An 18,708-nucleotide genomic window follows, 5' to 3' on the forward strand; every position below is an offset into this window, starting at 1 on the left:
TGATGGATAACATGGAAGCAATTGCTCTGTGACACGTAGCAGAAAGGGCTGTGCAGTGCATTCATCCACCCTCAGAGCACAGGCCAGAGCAGCGCAGCTGCCTCGTGGGAGGTTCTGGCACTTAGTGCTTTGAGAATCTGGTTTGTCCTTGCAAAGAACCAGGGCAAACATGTGGGAGTATCATTTCTGTGCCTGCTGACTTGATCAGGAGATGTCACTAACACTGGGGATGTGTGAGATTTGGACAGACAGCTCTTGCACTCGACCTCTCTGCATGGCAAGCTCTGCCTGCTCCTCCTCAGAGGGGTGTGGAAGTGGCTGGTTGGAAGCACGTAGCAGAATGAGCTGACTGGTTGTATCAGAAGCTTCCAGGTACATTCCTAGAGGCAGTGCTTGTGGGAGGAATGTTTAGATATGGCTGTCCAGGCCAGTGAGGCAAACAGTACCTGGGAAAGAGCAAGGGAGTGCGAGAGGCATGCGGAACTGGCAGTCACCTGCTGTGCTGTGCATGTGGGAGCTGATCTCTGCAGCAGGCAGGAGGAGATCTGGTTATTGCAGTGCCAAGAGCACATCTGATAGAACATTCCCCTCCGAATGGCACTGCACTGACTGGTTTGTTGACATATGTCTGTTCTTTGGCACCAGTTGTGCCGTAATTACCTGCCTAATACCTGGAGAGACTATAAATAACATTTATACTCTAATCTTGCATAAAACCCGCCCTGTATCCTGGGTTATTTTTGCAGAAGAAGTAGCTTTCAGAAAGAAGAGGCTGTGCATTAAATTCATCCCTCGAGATTCCACAGAGGCAGCGATCTGCGATATCCGAATCCTGGGGAGGTCCAAGCAAGCCCCTCCTCAGTACACGTTCATTGGGTAAGTACCCCTCACTCCAAAGCTGTTGTCAGGAATGCAGTTATACCAAAGCAAGTGCTCCTGTAATTACCAAGTAGTAGCTTCTAAGAGGTGAAGCTTATCATTAGAAAAGTCCAAGTAAGTACAAGTGTTACTGAGTTTGATGTAGGAGTTAACTCATCCCTCCCTTTTTTTTAATTACCCTTGTTCTCACTGACCAAGGCGTCGGTGAGGCACGCCAGTGCCTGGTGCTGGTGCGTGCGTGCAGCATCAGCACAGGCGCCGTGTTGGTTTCGCAGGGAGCTGAACAGCATGGGCATCTGGTATCGCATGGGCAGAGTGCCGCGCAACCACGACTCCGCGCAGCCCGCGGCTCCTCCCGCCCAAGCGCCCGCCTCGACGCCCGCTCCCAACCTGCCAAGGTAGGTCTGCTGCATTCCGGCCCCTCCTGCTTGATGCTGCATGTCTTGTGCTTACTCACCTTGCCTGGGAAACCAAGACCGGGGTGCTGCATCGGCACGGAATGGTTGTGTCAATCTGATAAGGGAATGTGCTGTTGGTTGAAGTATTTGCCTGTTGTGGGGTAAAGAAAAATGGGTGAAGAAGCCAGAAGAAAGGAAATGCCTGCAAAGGAAGGGAAGCAGCAAACTGTACCTTTCCTTTGCTTTGAACTGTGCAGGATGTTGTGCCTTCCAACACATACATGTTGGAAGGGTGAGCCAGAGCTGCTGCCAGGCTGATTGTTCTCCCTAACCAGAGGGAAGGAGAAGTGTTTCTACAGACTTCAGAAGGGAAACAGGTTTTGCTTATCTCCAGGATCACTCTGATCATGGTTTGAAGTACTGGTTCTTGGTTTTTTATTTTCTTGAACCCAGTTGCTGAGCTCCAGTTATGCAGCTGTCATGAGTGTGCACAGCAGCCTGCTCAGCTCGTGGTGACTGATGGGAGCAGCACTGCTGGGCAGTGTGTCTGTCCAGGCTGGTCTCCCTGTGTTACAGGCAATATTTCTGTGTGTGTATCAAGAGATGTGCTAGTGTGTAGACTTTCATATACCAGTAGTGCTGTACCGACAGCTTACTTGCTGGATTTCTCAGGACAAAGAGGTGTTGTTAAGCAGCAAAGCAGCCCAGACAGTGACGAAACTGAGAACTTTGCACTTCTGACATTCACTCCAAAAGCACAGTGCCCAGTGTGAGCTGTGCCCTGCTGCTGAGGCTCATAGACTGGGCCAGGCTGTTGCCAGGGGACAGCACACTCATCTTGGGTCCCTTTGTGCTTTTGCCTATTATGTGTACATGTATTTTTGTAGGCATTTTCTACACTGCGGATACCTTTACAGTATTACAGTAACTAGTGAGAGCTGGAATTTCGAAGGAGACAGCAGAGGGGAGTTCCAAGGCCCAGTTTGTGTACAAAGGTCGTTATATCACATGGGTGGAAATTGCTTGTGTCCTTTAGAGTCTTGATTTACAGGTCATTTCAGAGGCACACTTTTAAACTGCTGCAACGTGTTCCCCAGAAAGCTATCAGGTACCTCCTTAAGGTAGGTGTGTACATTTGAGCCTTCACCCATGACCCAGACTGAAATCCATGGTCCTGTGGTGGCTCTTTGAGCTCTCCAAAGCATTTGGGTGTTTCTTTCTCTGAGGGTTTTGCTTGGTAAGCTGCCGTGCCCTGGCACAGAGCTTGCTGTCGCGTCCTGTCAGGTGTGCTGCAGGCAGACGTGCTGTCATGCTTCTCAGAGATGAGGCAAAAGAGATGAAAAGCCAGCAGTTTTCTGGGGATTCCAGCCTGTCCCAGTAGGACCTGAGATGTTATTGTGAAGCTCTGCTGGACATAAGCTAGATGCCAGCCCAGGCCATGGGAGATCAGAGAGAAAGATGTCTTGATTTTAGAGCACAGATCTTCATTTTCCTTCTGCAAGAACTTCTGTCTGGGCAAATTTCCACAATAAAGAAAAAAAAATTACCATAGCAAGAGAATGTCAATGGCAGTGCTTAATCACTGAATGTGGATGGGTCACTTTATAGCTGACCAGGGAAGGCTGCAGAGCAGTGTCAGAGCTGTTGGGAACAGGGCCAAAATTAGAGCTCAAAGCATCAGTGACAGTCTGAAAAGAAGTGTTTACAAGGCTTATATATTTTATAACCTCTTGTTGTGCAGTTTATGGTTTACAATGGCTGCAAGGAAATTGGATCAGTTTTGTTTTACTTGCCAAATAAAGCAAATGTCAAAATAGTCAATATAAAATGTATTCTAATTTGGCTGAGTTAAACCAGCCAGTATGCAGTGGAATAATTGAATGTTACATTAATGCCTTGTAGTAAAACCCACCTGTCTGTAGCCAGCTCCACTCTCACACCCCATGTGTGATTTACAGGTAACTTTTACACCACCAGCCTGATCATTCAAAGCATCTTTCATGTCTGTTTTTTTACTTTGGTTATTTATTATCCAATATATTTTTTAAGAAATAGAAATGTATATAAAGGTGCATCCTGCAAATATTTAATTATTACAGGGAACACAGACAACTTGAAGGCCTTTTCTAACACTGTCAGCCATGTGGTGAGTTACTCAACACTGTGTTTGTGAAAGATTGTAGTCACAAGTGATCTCTTATTTTCATGTCACCACAGAGAGAGGAGATTACAGTGGCAGTCAGTTTGCTGTTTTATGCCATGTGGATATATCCTGACAGGAATAGCAGTGGGTTGTTCTGAAGCTGCCTCAGTAGTGAGGATGGATTGGTGAGCAGTGCTGCATGGAGCACTGTGGAGGGTCTGCTGTTGGGCTGGGCAGGTATCTCAGCTGCTCTCTTCAGTTGTGCCTGCATTTAGAATAATTCTGAATCAAGAGGGGGCTTCAGAACAATTGCTAACGCTGGATATAAACTAAACCCCTATGTACAGCTAAACCTCAAATGGAAGGACTTTTTCCTGTGGGGTATATTTTTTCTGCACTAGCCCCTCTGCTCTGTGGTGTAAGGTGCTGATGGCAGTGGATGTGGCCATCTCAGAGTTGTCATGTACCAGAGGTGTGAGCTCCACAGCTTGGTGCACATCAGCAGTGCTGCTTCTGCATGTCACAGGCTTATGGCTCACAGTCAGGGCTGCACAAGGGGAGGCTTTGTTGGATAGTTGTTCTGGCCTTCACGTGGTGTTTTTCAGCCATTTCTTCTCCTTCGTGTTTTCTTCTACAGGCATCTGACTGGGTGGCCTCCAACAGCAGCCCTGGCAGTCCTGGTGAGGGTGGCCATGCCATTGTGCAGGTCTCCAAGCTGCTTCACTGGCTTTGGTCCACAGATAGCAATTGCTCTACCTAACCACCAGGAATAAGATCAAGATGTCCGAATTTTCCTTCTGAGCTCTCAGTTACCTTTTCACTAGTTAAGCTGGCCCCTCCTTAGGAAAAGGAAACAATTTGTTCCTGTTCTCTGCTCCCAGTGGAGTTTCATGTTGTGGAATGCAGGAATTTCTTTGCTAGGCAGAGAAGTCTGATTTTTCAAATTGATTTATTAACAGGGTTTGAAATTGGTGGTGTAAGCTTGGGAAGGGATCAGTCTGTGGCTTTCTGCTGCAGGCTGATGATGTGCAGTCGAGGCAGGTCATAAAGCAGCACCAACAAGACAGTGTGGAGAGCCAAGCTGGGGCTGGGATGCACCAGCCTGACTGCAGTGTGGTAATGGAAGGGAAGCCTTCTGCCTTTCCTATTTTTAGTAGCTACCTTATTATTTAGAAATAGCTATAATAATTTATTTAAGTCATTTAAAATAGATTTTTATGAAGCATCTGTAAGGGAAAAGGTTCCAGGGCTTCAGTGCTGTTCTGCTCTGTTGTAGAGAAAGGCCAAATCCTGAGAAAGCTGCCATTGCACAGGGCAGCCACTGCTGGTGATGTGAGGGCCAGAATGCCTCCACAGAGCAGTGGGGGTCTGCCTTAAATCCCTCCCTTAAAACCACCTCCTGACTAGCAACTAATTGTAAAATCATTTGCATTGGAAAATACCTATAAGATCAAATAAAAAAAGTAGTTATTCATTATTATATTTTGAAAATATTATGTGGCTTGAATGCTCAAATCACTTGTGTCATGAAACAGTGCAATATTCCTAGTTTTTAAATTACATACTTACCAGAAGCCAAGGATGTCATAAGGGCTGAGGTCACATCTCAGCAGCGATGGATTGACAATGCTGTGAGACTCAAACAGTAAGTTGGAGCCTGGAGGGGGTGTTTCCATGGATCCTCCATGGTGAGGATGGTGAGGAACAAAATGTAAGCATGAAATGCCCTTGCTGTGTATAGGCTGTGCAGATCTGAACATGATGGTTTGGGTGGGTGAGGGGGCTGGCATGTGTTTCTCCAGAGTCTGGTTCCCATAAAGGGTTTGTTATGAAACAGCACTGACCGTGTGGCTTGCGTCCAGCTCAGCTGGATGAAGACGTGCAAAAATTGGTCACAGGCCAGTATGTTTTAGTGGTAGAAAATGATGATTAGGAAAAAATGTTTAAACAGTACGGTTGGTTTCCAGGCACAAGAGTCCCTTGCAGCAGCTGAGAAGGAAAGGCATGAACTGTAATTAGAAGGAGCCTGATAGATTTGGCCGATTTTGAGAATGCATTGAAAAATTTGTGGAGTGCTCTGAGTGAAGAGGCTTCAATCTTAGAGTCATTATTCTTTATAGAGAGCCCTCTTCCTGCTATAGCAGTATTTCTGGAGGCATGTTTTCTTTGGGGCATAGCATAGCGCTGTTAAGTCCAAACCGGAGGTATCCATTTGGAGAAGCCGTGCTCTGGGTTGTTAAATAAGCCCTGCAGGGAAACTGAGCTTTTTTCCCCTAAAACTTGTGTGTTGTTTGCTATTTAATATGATCTCTGCCACTGCTGATTTGTAATCTGTGCTTTCACCCTGAAATGCATGTGGTTGTGTTCAGATATTTCCTTTAAATCAATCACTTTCACCATTTTCCAAAACACTTCTTGAGTTTATTGCTTTTAGTAAAGTGTTTGGACTGTCATTATTTATTACTGGCAAAGTGCTGACAATGTGCTCTTCCCAAATGAGTCTTTATGTGGCATATTTGTTTAACAGGTTTTGCAGGGGAGCTGTGGATGTCCCTGCGGGCCGGGCTGCGCCTGCAGCCCTGCAGGGCACTGGGGTCTGCCTGGGCGAGGGGCTCGTCCTGAGAGGGGCTCTGCATCTGGCCTGGGAGCCTGGGCTGCGCTGATTAATTGGGCAGGACTTAAAATCCTAACCCAGGACGCTTACACCGTGTGTAATTTATCTTTCTGGAGTATTTCTGCTGTTTGGCAATTTTTCCCTACTGCTTCATTATGTGAAAACTCGTGGCTCTGGAGAGCAGCTCGTGAAGGATGTGGAAGCCGCCGCAGCCTCCCGAGACACGGCGCTGCTCAGCTGAGACAGCCACTCCATAAGCACTTCATGCTGCACTGCCAGGGCTCAGCTCTTTGATGCAGCCTCTGCCTGCAAGGATTTAATGGGCTGCAGCTCACTCTTCCAAGCGGCGTAAATTAAACTTGTTGGGGTTTTTTCTATTGTTTGGCAGCTGCTCTGTCCTAGTTACTCAATTCCTCTGATCTGAATTAATCCCCATGTACACGAGGCTGCAGGAGCTTCATTCTGCGTTAGGCCTTTAGTTTTGGGTTGCTGGCGTGAGCAGACCGCGTGCCCTGGTGAGCATCGCTGTGCGCTCGGGCAGCCCCTGTGGAGAGGGGGCTCAGCGCCCGTCCCGTGGGGCACAGGCACCTGGGGAGGGGCTGCCAGGGGCTGGGCCCTCCTCCCCTGTGCAGCTGGGAAAGCTGAGCGGGGAGAGCTCAATGTGGAAAGAATCGCTCACTCTTTTTCATTCTCTCCTGCCATTGGGCTTTTATAAAATCTGAATCTGGCACCCCAGTTCTCATTGACTCTTAGGAAACAGGATATTTTAGTAGCTTGGAATGAGATGAAATGCTTGCAAAGCCCATATGTTGCTTGTTTTAGGGAAAGGGTCAGGAAGGTTTTAAAAAGTATTTAAATATTTGGTTTACACGATTAGAATAGATTGTCTGGAATGAAGTCCATTACCCGAGGTGATTCTTGCCTCGCCGTTTAGGTTTTCATTGCAGTTCTTTGGAGTATGAGGTAGGTGTTCTGGCATCTCAGTGCCCCAGCACAGTCAAAGTTAAGGGCTGTGAAGAAATGCTGTAGCTGGGATGTAGCCGCTGCTGGAAGCACAGGTGCCTGCTGTGTTTCAGGCACAGGTAGAGGCTGTGAGCTGCTGCCCAGGAGATGCCTCCTGCTAGAGGGGCTCATTGCCAAGTCCCCTGGTGCCAGTTCACAGAACCCCAGCAGCTTCTTTCTCAGAAATATGCCTTCTCCAGTCTCCATAAGCAAAGCTTCCATGTTGGATTCCATTTCTTGAGAGCTGCAGCCTGATATTAACTCATGTTAGCTGTGTTTTCAGCTTTCTACAGCTTGAAATGTAATTGTTCCATTCTCCATTTTTCATGGGGAATGATCTTTGCTTGATCATTGTTTATGGAAAGTAAGGTAGTTTTTCTGGGTTTTTTGGTGTTTTTTTTTGAAATGTATTCCCATGAAGTCTTGCAGCACCGTTCTGAAGGTTGTTGTGAAAAAATCAAACTTTGCTGCCTGATGGTTCAGATGCTGCTCTGGGTGTCACACTTGTACCACCCAGTCTGTCACTGCTGGGTCCAAAGCCCAACTTTCCATTGGGCTTTTGCTGTACATTGTTGATATTTTTATATGAATTATGAAGCATCCTTTGATATCTGGCACTTCCTCTTGTGATCCTCTGTTGTGTTTTATGAGTACTTGCCCCCTCGCTTCAAAAGCAGTTCATCACCTTCCTGCAGACAGTTCTTAATAACAGGTTTGGAACTGTCAGGCATTCCTGGGCCTGTTTTATGTGAGTTTCTCTCCAAAAATGTTCAAAAAGTGGCCATAATGTGCACAGACCTCAAATCCCCTTAGCCTGCACGTGAGGGATCTCCTCATCACATGCTGACTTGTTCTGTGGATTTGCTGAATAAAAGAGCAACTGAAGTGAAGAGGGTGATTAAACTTGCTCTAAATTGTCTTGAAATCATGGCATGCTGGGGAGAAATGGGTTTGGTATTGGAGCAGTGCTGGAGCAGCAGGGTTTGGCTGGAGCCCTGGGCCTGGCCGTCCGACTGCACCAAACACCAAACCGCGGCGCCGCTCATCTTTGGGAGCAGCGAAGCTGCTCTGCTGACACTTCACAAGGCAGATAATTGGCTTGGGGATAGGCTCTGTGAGCTGCCATTCCTTAACGTCAGACATCCACTAAAGTACTAATAATTACTGTTAATATCTTTCCGTGGAAACTTTCTGGGTAAACGAGTGCTGGTTGAGGCAGCATTTAACGGCCGCTGCTGGCATGATCGGAATGCAAATAAGTGTTATTAGCCTAATGATTTTGCTGTCACCACGGTGTGCAGCACTGGTGCTGTGAATATGTCATGCAGTACCCGTGAATTTGGAAAGTGTGTCAAAACACAACTTCAATTAGTTTGCTCTAATTATGACTCTAGAGAGTTCATAAGTATATCACTCCTCATTAAAAGAGATTTTCTTATATGGATTAATACAGCACATAAAGGGGTGTGTGAGCGATTGGAGGCAGGGCTGTGCAGAGGGAGGTGCCCACGGGGTGCTGGAGGTACAGCAGGTCTGGAGCAGCCCTGGGGTCCAGCCCCAGCCCAGGAGCTCCTGGTGCAGGTGAAACCTCCCAGGCAGGAGCAGGTGACTGTGCCAGCTCAGCTGTGGGCAGCCAGAGCCTGCTAGCTGGTTATGGACAGGCTTTTCATTTAAAAATAGCCAAACCAGCAAGAAGCCCCAAACCAAAAAAGCCCTGGAAGGAACCACATTTGATTCTGAAATAGAGATACAGCCCAAAAGCTTTGCCCTGGTAAAGGTCAAGGAGCACCAGCAGTCAGAAGCACAAGCCTGTGCCAGCCTGGCCTCTCCAGAGAGGCCCTTTGGGTGCTGGGTGTCTGTTCCCCTTTCCCAGGATATTTGTAGTCCATTTTACCTGTCACCTTGCCTGATCATATTCCAGCTTTGCAGAACAGAAAGAGACTGTTGTGCTCACAGGTGTGCAGTTGGGCAAGGGTTAAAGTAGTAATTGTTTAAATCTTTTAGGCTTTCCTCCCAGTTCTGTGATAATTTGATGAAGAACTTCACCCTAATTAAATATTCAAATTAGGAATAAGTGTCAATATGGCTTCCTGGTGCCTGGAATGATGATTAATTGTATTCAAAACTCTAGTGGCCGCTGTAATCTAAACCAAACCGTTGTTCTTGATTATTTGTGCAACACATTTACCATGTTTTTGTTTTAAAATTTAAACTAGTAATTGATTTGCCATATGCCACAGAACTGCACATACTTTCACGATATGTGTTTAGGAACTTGGGGACTTTGTAATTGGGATTTTCTTGCTTTTCTATGGCAGCCTCTTTTTTTTTGTCTTCTACAATGCAAAATGATTTGGCTCTCACAACACATAAGGAAAATGCATTATGCAATGAAGTTGGTAGGTATAAGCTATATTGATCCTGGCCAAAGTTTACATTAATTTAAAATAAATTAGGCTTTGTTTCCCATTCTTCCCTACAATGTCATCTTTTATAAAAAGAAGGAGAGAAGGGGAGAGCTGATTTCCATCCAGCAGTCACTGCCCTGTCTTGTGCAGCTAATGTTCTTTTTGGAGACATCTCTGTGGCTTTGTGAGGCAGTAGAGTAATGGAATGCCCAGTTGTCGTAGCTCAGGGATAGCAAATGGCCCCAGAGCAGGCGGGCAGGCAGGCCATCATTTCCAGACACCACAGGCAGGGTGGGAGTGCTGCCCAGTGCTGGTGTGTGCTCAGTGCCTCGTGGGGGAGCGATCCGTCCTCATGGCACACCTGGCACGTGCCCACCCTGCAGGGTCGGCCTCTCCTACAGCACAAGTTGGCACAAACTTCTAAAAAATACTCTCCTTAGAAATGGGCTTTTTAAGTTGATCTGGTTTATTTGGCTTCAGAACTATTTCTGCTGAGACGAAAGCAGTTCTCCCTAGAGGGCAGAGAAACTGAGTCTTTCTGCTGGCTGCCTTTGGTGCCTTGGAAAATATTTCTGAATACTTCTGTTATAAGTTGAATGAGAAGCATGTCATGCCCACAGGCAGTGGTCTCCTGTTTTAAAGTGTTCATAACACACATGCCTCTGCTCCAGAGACTCTCATGTGGATTGTGTTTTAAACAGCAAACTGATAGCCAAATTCAAATATATTTTCACACCATCTTTTTTTTGTTTAAAAATAGCTTTGGAAAGCACAAGCAAACTCAGACTGATGCTTGCTTTTTCTTATTTTATCTGTACTGTTCACCATCATCTGCATCAAGGGCTAAAAATACATTGTTCTTCCCAAAACATGTCCTGTTTTTGAAGGCAGATAAGTTCCAGATGGCTGGTGTGGTAGATAAAATCTGCTGGCTGAGGACGTGGGTTTGGTGCACTGCTGGAGAATGCAGGGGCCCTGTCTCACCCACCCAGGGGACACAAGGGCTGCCTGGCTCTGCTGGCAGTGCTCGCTGTCTGCCCAGGGCAGGAGCTCTCACTCAGCTGAGGCAGGAGCTGCTCCCTCTGCCTCGAGCTGCACTGAGCCCTCTGTGAAGAGGGAGCCACTTTTTTACGTGTGGCAAGGCAGTCCAGAAGGTTAATGATAACATTTCATTAGAATTGTCACAGACTGGGGCTCTGCATTGGAGGAATGCAGGTTAAGGTGAAGGGGCAGAGCTGTGCTGGCCCTGCCTGCCCTGGGCTGAATGCCCTGCTGGGGCTGGATGGACGCTGCTGCAGCCCTTGGTTGTTGGCCGAGCCCAGGGCCCAAGGGCTGGAGCGGCTGACACTGAACAGTTGGCCGGCAGTTTTGGAAGCAGTGTTAAAATTGCTGTTTGCTGCTTCGCCTGCCTGGAGCTGTGGGGCTGGAGCTGACAGGAGCAGCATCCTGCGCTGTGTGTAACCGTGTCTGCCTGTCGTCCCTTGCTCCGTGTAACCGCGTTTGCCTGTCCTCCCTCCCTCAGGCACATCTCGCTGACGCTGCCGGCCAGCTTTCGGGGCAAGAGCCACAGCAGCCGCCTGGACCTGGAGCACCAGCACTCCAACCTGTACGCCATCTCAGGTGAGCTCTCCCACCCTGCTGGGCCCCTGCAGTGCTCTCGGAGGGCTTGCTGTAGTGCTATTGCACCTGAGCAAATATTGTCATAGCCACGGCGGAATCACGCTTAGCACAGGGTTTGCTCTGTTATGTTGTTTTTGCAAGAGGAGAAAGATACTGGATTTAAACCTGACTCTGTCAAAGCCTAATGAAGGTCTAGTCCCATCATCTGGCTGAAGGAGATTTTAGGACAGTTTGGAAATTCAGCAGTTTGTTCAGTGGGCTGGCTGTGCAGTTGAAACTCCTTGTGCATAATCAGGGAAGAGAAGGTGGCAAAAATGTACCATTCACAGGTCCCTCCTATTAATAGTGAGTGACACTTGCAACATGGGAACATGGCATTAATTCATGTACCATAATCAAAGGGTTATTTAAAAGGTAATCTCTGCCTGAAACTGCAGCTTCAGGTTCCCAAAGAGATAGAACGTAAGAATTGCATAATCCTTGTCAGTCCTCGTTTTTCTTGTTACTCTCCTGCCCTAATACCTTTGGAAATGTGAGGGAAGGTGTATTCCTGTGTTCACAGGAGGCAATTCTGCATGGGGATGGGAAGCTGTGCTTTCTCTCTGGGAAAGCACCAACTGCAGCAGCTCTGTGTGGTGTTGGTGGGGCTGCCCTTGCTGCAGGATGTGTGGCCTCTGCTCGTGGGGCAGCCTGAGGAGGTGCCTGCTCTACAGAGAGCCTGAGCACTTTACCAGATCCTTACAGGCTAAGCACAAAACAAGGCCTTGTAGAACTGGACAGAGCATTAGTTCTTCATGTTTACTTGAGCACATTTTCAAGTATAACTCTTTATTTTTCCTCCAATTGCACATTCTCCTCCAGAAACACTGTTATGAGTTGTGCGTGTGTTGTAATGGCTATTACAGCTGTGAGTTCTTTCCAGAGAAAGGGTCTTGTCATTTGACACATGCTGTGCACTGACAGGATCTTGGTGCACAGCTCCTGCCCACGGCTGCCTTGTCAGCAGCTGCAGCGAGGTGCCGCGACAGCTCTCTTTGTGTGCTGGAACCTTGTGGGGTGGACCGGTCCCCAGGCATGCTCTGGAAGCCATTCCCGGGTTTCCTGTTCCGTCTGGGCTATCTGCAGTGCTGCTGCAGTGCCATGGCAACAGGAGATTTAGGAGCAGGCTGCCACGCCTGGGCTGCTGCCAGGGCTCCCCGCGCCGAGCTGGTGCTGCAGGATGTGTGCGAGATGATGGAGCTGGGCCTCAGCACGCACAGGGTGCCTCTCTGCCTGGGCACAGCCCTGTGGGCACAGCTCACTCTCTGGGCTCCCGGCTCAGAACACGGGTTTTGGGGCTGCTGAGGAAAACAAAAACCATTAGGAGCAGTCTCTTCCCCTTTCAGTATGGCCTCAGTCTGCTGTGGGCACAGAAGGAGCTGCTTGGGAAGGGAGGGCTGGCATGGGGGTAGGATGAAGAGCTGCAGCTTGGTCTCTCTTTGCTCTCTATAGACATCCAAGATTTTCTCAGTACTTGATGAAAACAACACTTCCAGCTGTGGTTCAGCATGTTTGGGGAAGATAAAATGAATTTTGGCTGTCGATTCTACTTTGTATCTCAAATATATTTTGGCAGAATGACTGTATCCTCACTGGAACTGCCCATTACCCCTTGGGCTGTGTAATGCAATTGTTGTTTGCACAAAACTGGACTCAATGAAAAAATGGTCCTGAAAGCAGTAATTACAATTTTTAACCATTCTTTTGTCCTTGCCAGTCTTGGCCATGACACACTGGGTGACCTGAAGGTTAAGGACACTTCTCTTGGCATATACTCCTAAGTGAGTCCCTGGCAGGGTGCAGATAGGGAAGCAGTGCCCAGAGCCTGTCACGACCCACAGCAGTGCAGCACTGGCACTGCTGGCATCATCCTCGTGCCCAGCAGCCTCCCTTGTCTCTCCCTGTGCCATGCACCCAGACCAAAGGCAGAATTGGGGTTTGTGATGTGCAGAACGTCTGTGGGTGCTGCTGGGAGCAGGATGCTGAGGAGCTGCCAGGTTTAATGTGCATGCTGGGGCAGGCAGCTGCTGGAAGAAGAATGCCTTGCTGCAGACAGACCTGTTGACAGACATGGCTCAGTATTTCACAGCACAGTCTTTCCTCATGGCCTTCAGTTTAATTAAGATGTTGTTGTGACTGCATACTGCCTTCATTTCAGACTTGAGCATCTTCTGCCAGCATATTGCTTTGGCTTATCAGAGGCACAAGCACAGTGAGGGAGAGGCAGCCCTCGCAGGCAGGCACAGATAATAACATACAGGGAAAATTCCTCAATGAAGTGAAAAATTATTTATAATAATGGTACTCAAATAGAAGGGAAATAAGTCACTCTAAGGGTATATAAATTTTTATGATAGTGTATAAACAGCCGTAGCCTGCCTTGTCTCCCATCTATTCCTGCAGAGAATGAGGGCAACATCTAGCATAAAGAAAAATACAATAAGAAAATGAAGAAATGAATGGGAAGAGCTGGAGGATTGATCACCCAGTGTATTTGTATATCCTGATGTAAAAGGTGCTGCTGACAGGTGGCCAGGTTTCTTCTGTATAAAACCATGTGTGTGCTGTCAGGGCAGTGTGAGCAGCCTTGTTTCGATTGATGAATTGCCTGCTTTCTTGATTAAACCTTCCATCACTTACAAAACAAAAAGCCTGTGTTTCAATGGCAGAGTGGGACATGTCAAAAAAATCTGTCTGCTCTACCTTTGTGCAGATGTTGGGCACAGACTGTAACATGTATTATTAAAACGAATGTGGCATTTACCGTGCATTATTTCTTTCCTGGGAGAAGGGACCTGTAAATTATATGCTAATAATAAGCTTTAACCCTTTCAGGAACCAAGAGATGTAGGAGTGTAAATATTCTGCAGGCCTCACTTAATTGGATGGGGTCTAACACCACAGCAGCACTCTGAAGTTACTAAGCAGTGAATTCCAGCCCTTGCTGCTGGTGATCTGTGCATTCTGCTGAACAGAGTTGTCTTTTCTTTCCCCCTGAAATTTCCCTGTAGCCATCTTCAGCATTGTATTACAGATAGATGTGTTTTGGGGCAGCAGCAGACAATTTTGTGTAATTTGACTCCAGAACAATCTCACCCCCTCTCTTGGCCTTGGTTCTCTGATTAGGATAGAAATTGTGTTGTCAAAATTGTGTAAGTACCTTAAGAAATTATGTTACCTGGATGTACTGATATGTCATCCATAAGTTTGAGCATCCATGCTCAAGTCATGTTAATCCTTAGAAATAAAGCAGGATCCAGAAGTGCAGCGTCTCTCACTACCCGGAGCATTCTCAGTTCAGTTCAGGACCTTGCTGAGCTGCAGGTGAAGGTTTTCATTCCCTTTAAGAGGAGAGAAGCCGTGTCTAAGCCATGGCTTGGAGCTTAGATGTCAGATCCCAAAAAGCATAGCATGCTTTATCTTCCGATAAAGGAACGCCCGTGCTGTGACCGAGACCGCAGCACTTGCTGTTTGTTTTGCTGAGGAGCCGTGGGTTTTCCAGCTGTCATTTGAGGCTGAGATGCCTTTACATGTATTTCCTACCTTATAGGTGCTGTTTTGTGGTCTTTAAACCCTTCATTGATCCATCTCAAGTGGCTCATGTGAGGTGTTTTCCTGTGAGAAGCCGGGCTGAGCAGGGAAGGGAAGCGCGGCCGGCTGCCAGCGCAGTGTTGGCTGCAGTGTGTGTGCCAGCATGCCATGAAGGAGGAGGTTTCCCCGTGCAGCTCTTGCAGTGCCAGTTTCTCCACAGCTCTGGCTTGTTTATTTTGGAGTCACACACCAGTATTTATTACCTTAGGGAGGTAAATATTTACTTAAATGGGTATTTATTATATTTATATTGAGGTAGTTTTTTATGATATTTAAATATTTATTGCCCTCTTTCAGACACTTTGTGTGAAAGGTCAGAGCAAAGTGTGGTCTGAGTTTGGAGAGGGAAGCATTGGTGAGCAGAGGCTGCGGTGCAGTTGCACTGCTGGGTCTCCCAGGTGAGCGTTCCCAGCAGGAAGCGCAGGGCAGAGCCCCAGGGCAGGGGCAGAGGGTCTCAGCCTGGGCAGCCCAGCCGGGGCCAGGTGGGCCAGGTGAGCCAGGCCCTGGCCGTGGCACACGAGTGGAGCTGAGCTGGGCTGGTCTGCACCAGGATGGGCTGCTCCTGCAGGCGCTGCGGCGGCGTTTGGCGATCGCTCCACGCGGGTTTCTAATCCAGCTCTCTGGAGGCAGCAGAGAGTCTGGAAACTGATGTTAATGGTCTGGAAAAATATCAAAGCCAGTGGGTTCCTGGGAAGGAAGCCGAGCTGCTTTTCCTACTGCGGGCTGGGGCTCCCTGCGGGGGCAGGTGCCGCCTCCCTGGGCAGGGGCGTGGGAAGCGTTTGCTTCTCACACTGCTCCTGAGACAAACTTTCTGCCCGCTTCCTCCTGCACGGGAGGGGCTAACTTGGAAATGCCTTCGGGTACCCACTCCCCATCCCCTTCATTGTTTTTTCTTTTGTACTTTGGTAGTGACAAAAGTCTCTTTCAGAGCTCTTTCTAAATTCAGATGTTGTTCTATTTCATGAACATTTCGTGCCCATATGTCAACTTCCTTCTTGTTGCAAAATGCCAGGTCAAGTGGCCACATGTGCCACTTCCTTACTTGTCTGTTTCCTTTTAAAAGACACATCTCTCTTCTGTGTATAGAAGAACAGGTGTTTTAATCAGAGGTTAATAATTTATTTCTACAAATTATTGTTTTGCTTCATTATTTTTGTAGAAAATTAAATTATGCACTTGTCACAGTGTGTTTACTTCACTAAAACAGGTAATTCTGAAAAAAAAGGGAGATTCTATTCTTTGGATCAGTGCACAAGGATTGCTTTTATCTTCATCTTCTAGCACAGTTCCTGGTGGTTCTGCGATTGCCTCTAATGTTCAAGGGTTTTGAGACCCCAGTCTTGGAAGGGGAGGTCCTGTGCTGCATCCTACTGTCGGTCCCCATCCCTTCACTTAAGCTCTTCGTGGTTTTTAAGAGTAGAAGCGTAACTAAATGTATATTTTGTGACACTGAATTTTAATCAGGGTGGTCCAAAAGCCAGACAAGTTGTGACACAAGCTTTATTCTGCATTGAAACCTCCTTCCTGAAGCTGAGATTAAAGTCAGCCTGTTCTTTACCCTATTGCAATTTCTAGTCTTTGGACTAAGAGACCTGGATAATCTTCCAGCAATGAAAGACTCTATTAATATCCAGCAGTTCAGGGAGGCTGGAGTCTCATGTAAAATGATGCAACTGCATATTTCAGAAAGGGAAGTGTGTTACTTTATACTTAATGAGATACAAAAAGTGTGTTTCCTATGAAATTATGCCATCCATGGTGTGCAAACCCTTTTGGTGTGCTGTGTCAGCGTGCCCCACGTTACCCAGGCTGTGCTGGGGCCCCAGCCCCAAATGGGGATGATGGAGCCATGAGTTCTGTCCCCGGTGACATTTTTAAGACAGACAGTTTTTTGATGAGCCTGCTGTTGCCCAAAGTGCCATTTGCTGTTTTCCTCTGCTCCTGCCGTGTGCTGGCAGGGGAGGTGGAGCCCTGGCTGGCTGCTGCCCTGCCCTCGTATGGTCTGGCTCCCTTTGGCATGGCAGGCGGGCATGGGAGCCCTGTCCCTCTGCTGGGGCATGTGGGCTTCACCCGTGCTCCCCAGCTCGCACGTCACCTTCCAGGGAGGCTGCTGCTCTCTGCTGAGAGGGTTATCTGGCTCTGACCCTGGATCCGTAAATCGTGGATGAGCAGGGACATCCGCAGCGGGGTGATGGAGGGCAGGCTGAGCCCTTTGAGGGATCCCAGGACAGGCGTGCCCTCACCCCGCGGCAGCGCTGGCTGAAGGCCAGGGGCTGATGAAGAGGATGAGCTTGTGGGACTGGTGCCGTTCCCATGGAGCACAACCTTGGGGTGGCCTGCACTGTGTTTGTTTTGCTTTGCCGAGTGCCAGAGTTTAATTTTTTTTTAAATAGGGAGCCGCTCAGAGGTTTGGATATTTAAACAGTTATTAAGCGAATGACAATTAACAGATTGCAGAGACAGATTTTCTTTTCAAAACCTCCAAAATTGGGTACAGTTTGCAAAACTATCACAGCATAGTAATGACAATGAATTTTGATTTCCCGGAACTGATATTAGACTCCTTATTAAACTATGTGCATCTGCTTTTAATTTACTCCAAATAATTGGAAAATGCAATGAAGCTTTCCAATTAAAGCTTGGCTTTATGCTGTTTAATAATACCCCCCATAATATTATAGCTTATGAAGTGACAGGTGAGTTGGTGTATGAATAAAACATAAAGGCAGCAATAAGGGACAGAAAACCAGAGACAGTTGTTGGGGATTTTAAATGCTGGATGTAATTTGCATATATTAATCTCTTCTTTTCAGCCTTATCAGGCGTTCTTCAGTATTTGAAGTTAAAATAGCATTGACAGGCAGGAGTACGCTTAGTTTTTTCAAGGATTTATTACTTGTATAATTTCTGATCTTTAATAAGCAGATATGACTGATCCTCATAGTTCTATAGAAATCAGTTAATTGTTCCAGATGGCGTGTACTGATTATGCAAAATTACTTTTCACACCATTTTTTTTTTCTGATGGAGTTTGGAGTAAAATTAAATTTTTTATAGCCTTCTTATCATGCTGTTTTACAGTGGGTTTTGCACAGAAGTTGAATTTAATCTACTATATTACATTGACCAGCACAGTTATTCTAATGTAGCATTCTGTGATTTGACAAAGAATAATAGAACACGTTGCTCATTGTGCATTTCTGTGCCACTAATAAAAAGGAGTTGCAGTGCAGCAAACCAGGCTGTTATTTATGAAGAACGCTTAAATCTCGCAGTTAAAAATGCAAAATTGTTACAATGAGATGTTTGCTCTTTTGGATAGAAGGCTTGGGCAGAATAAATGTAAATAGTCTTGTTGCTACAGATTGCATCAAATGAAGCAGGAGTCAGTAACTGCCTGGTGTGGCCGGGTGGGATGGCACTGGGAGGAGCAGCCATGCAGGCAGCACGTTCCAGCTCCGAGCAGGAGATGTCACTGGTGTTTTCCCTGATTATCACCATCCAGATATCTCAATGGCACCATTTCATAATTGAAAACATTTGTAAAGGTTGTTGGGCCTCATTTATCTAATGAAAAGCTGTTTATACAAAATAAGCCACACATGAAACCCTCTTGCTAATAAGTTTATTGCAGTTTGTTTTGGCAGTGCCTCAGTTGTGGCTGTCGTAGGGCAGGGCCCAGGGTGGGTGCCCGTCCCTGGGCAGAGCAGCAGGGACAGAGCCATGGGCAGTGCTGCAGGTGTGCCCACGGGTCCTGCCAGGCCCTGGGTCACCCTGGTGGGTGCCAGCCCTCTCTGGGCCACAAGGACAGGGGTCCTGCTCAGCCCCGGGCTGGGACCCGCCGGGGGGCTGCCCTGCCACCAGCCTCTCCCTCTGCAGAGGGCACAGAGGCAGCATCGCAGCATCACTGCATGCCAGGCCCGAGGCATCTTACTGATCCTTGAAAAGCAAAACAGCAAATGTTTAAAAAATGACCTTGTGGTTCATGGATAAGTGGGGGCACCACGAATGGAC

General features: G+C 47.3%; 1 protein-coding gene across 10 annotated transcripts in view; it reads left to right on the top strand.

Moving 5' to 3' along the window:
* MVB12B (multivesicular body subunit 12B) overlaps positions 1 to 18,708 on the top strand; it is a 99,578-nt gene that overhangs the window by 15,985 nt on the left and 64,885 nt on the right. For all 10 annotated transcript variants that reach the window (XM_059486194.1, XM_059486197.1, XM_059486196.1 and 7 more), the window contains 3 exons: positions 747 to 876; positions 1,155 to 1,277; positions 10,967 to 11,064. In XM_059486194.1, the coding sequence (XP_059342177.1) occupies positions 747 to 876; positions 1,155 to 1,277; positions 10,967 to 11,064 (351 nt within the window). The remainder of the gene's footprint in view (positions 1 to 746; positions 877 to 1,154; positions 1,278 to 10,966; positions 11,065 to 18,708) is intronic.

The sequence above is a fragment of the Ammospiza nelsoni genome, chromosome 20 (assembly GCF_027579445.1).
Source record: "Ammospiza nelsoni isolate bAmmNel1 chromosome 20, bAmmNel1.pri, whole genome shotgun sequence".
Taxonomy (NCBI): Eukaryota; Metazoa; Chordata; class Aves; order Passeriformes; family Passerellidae; genus Ammospiza; species Ammospiza nelsoni.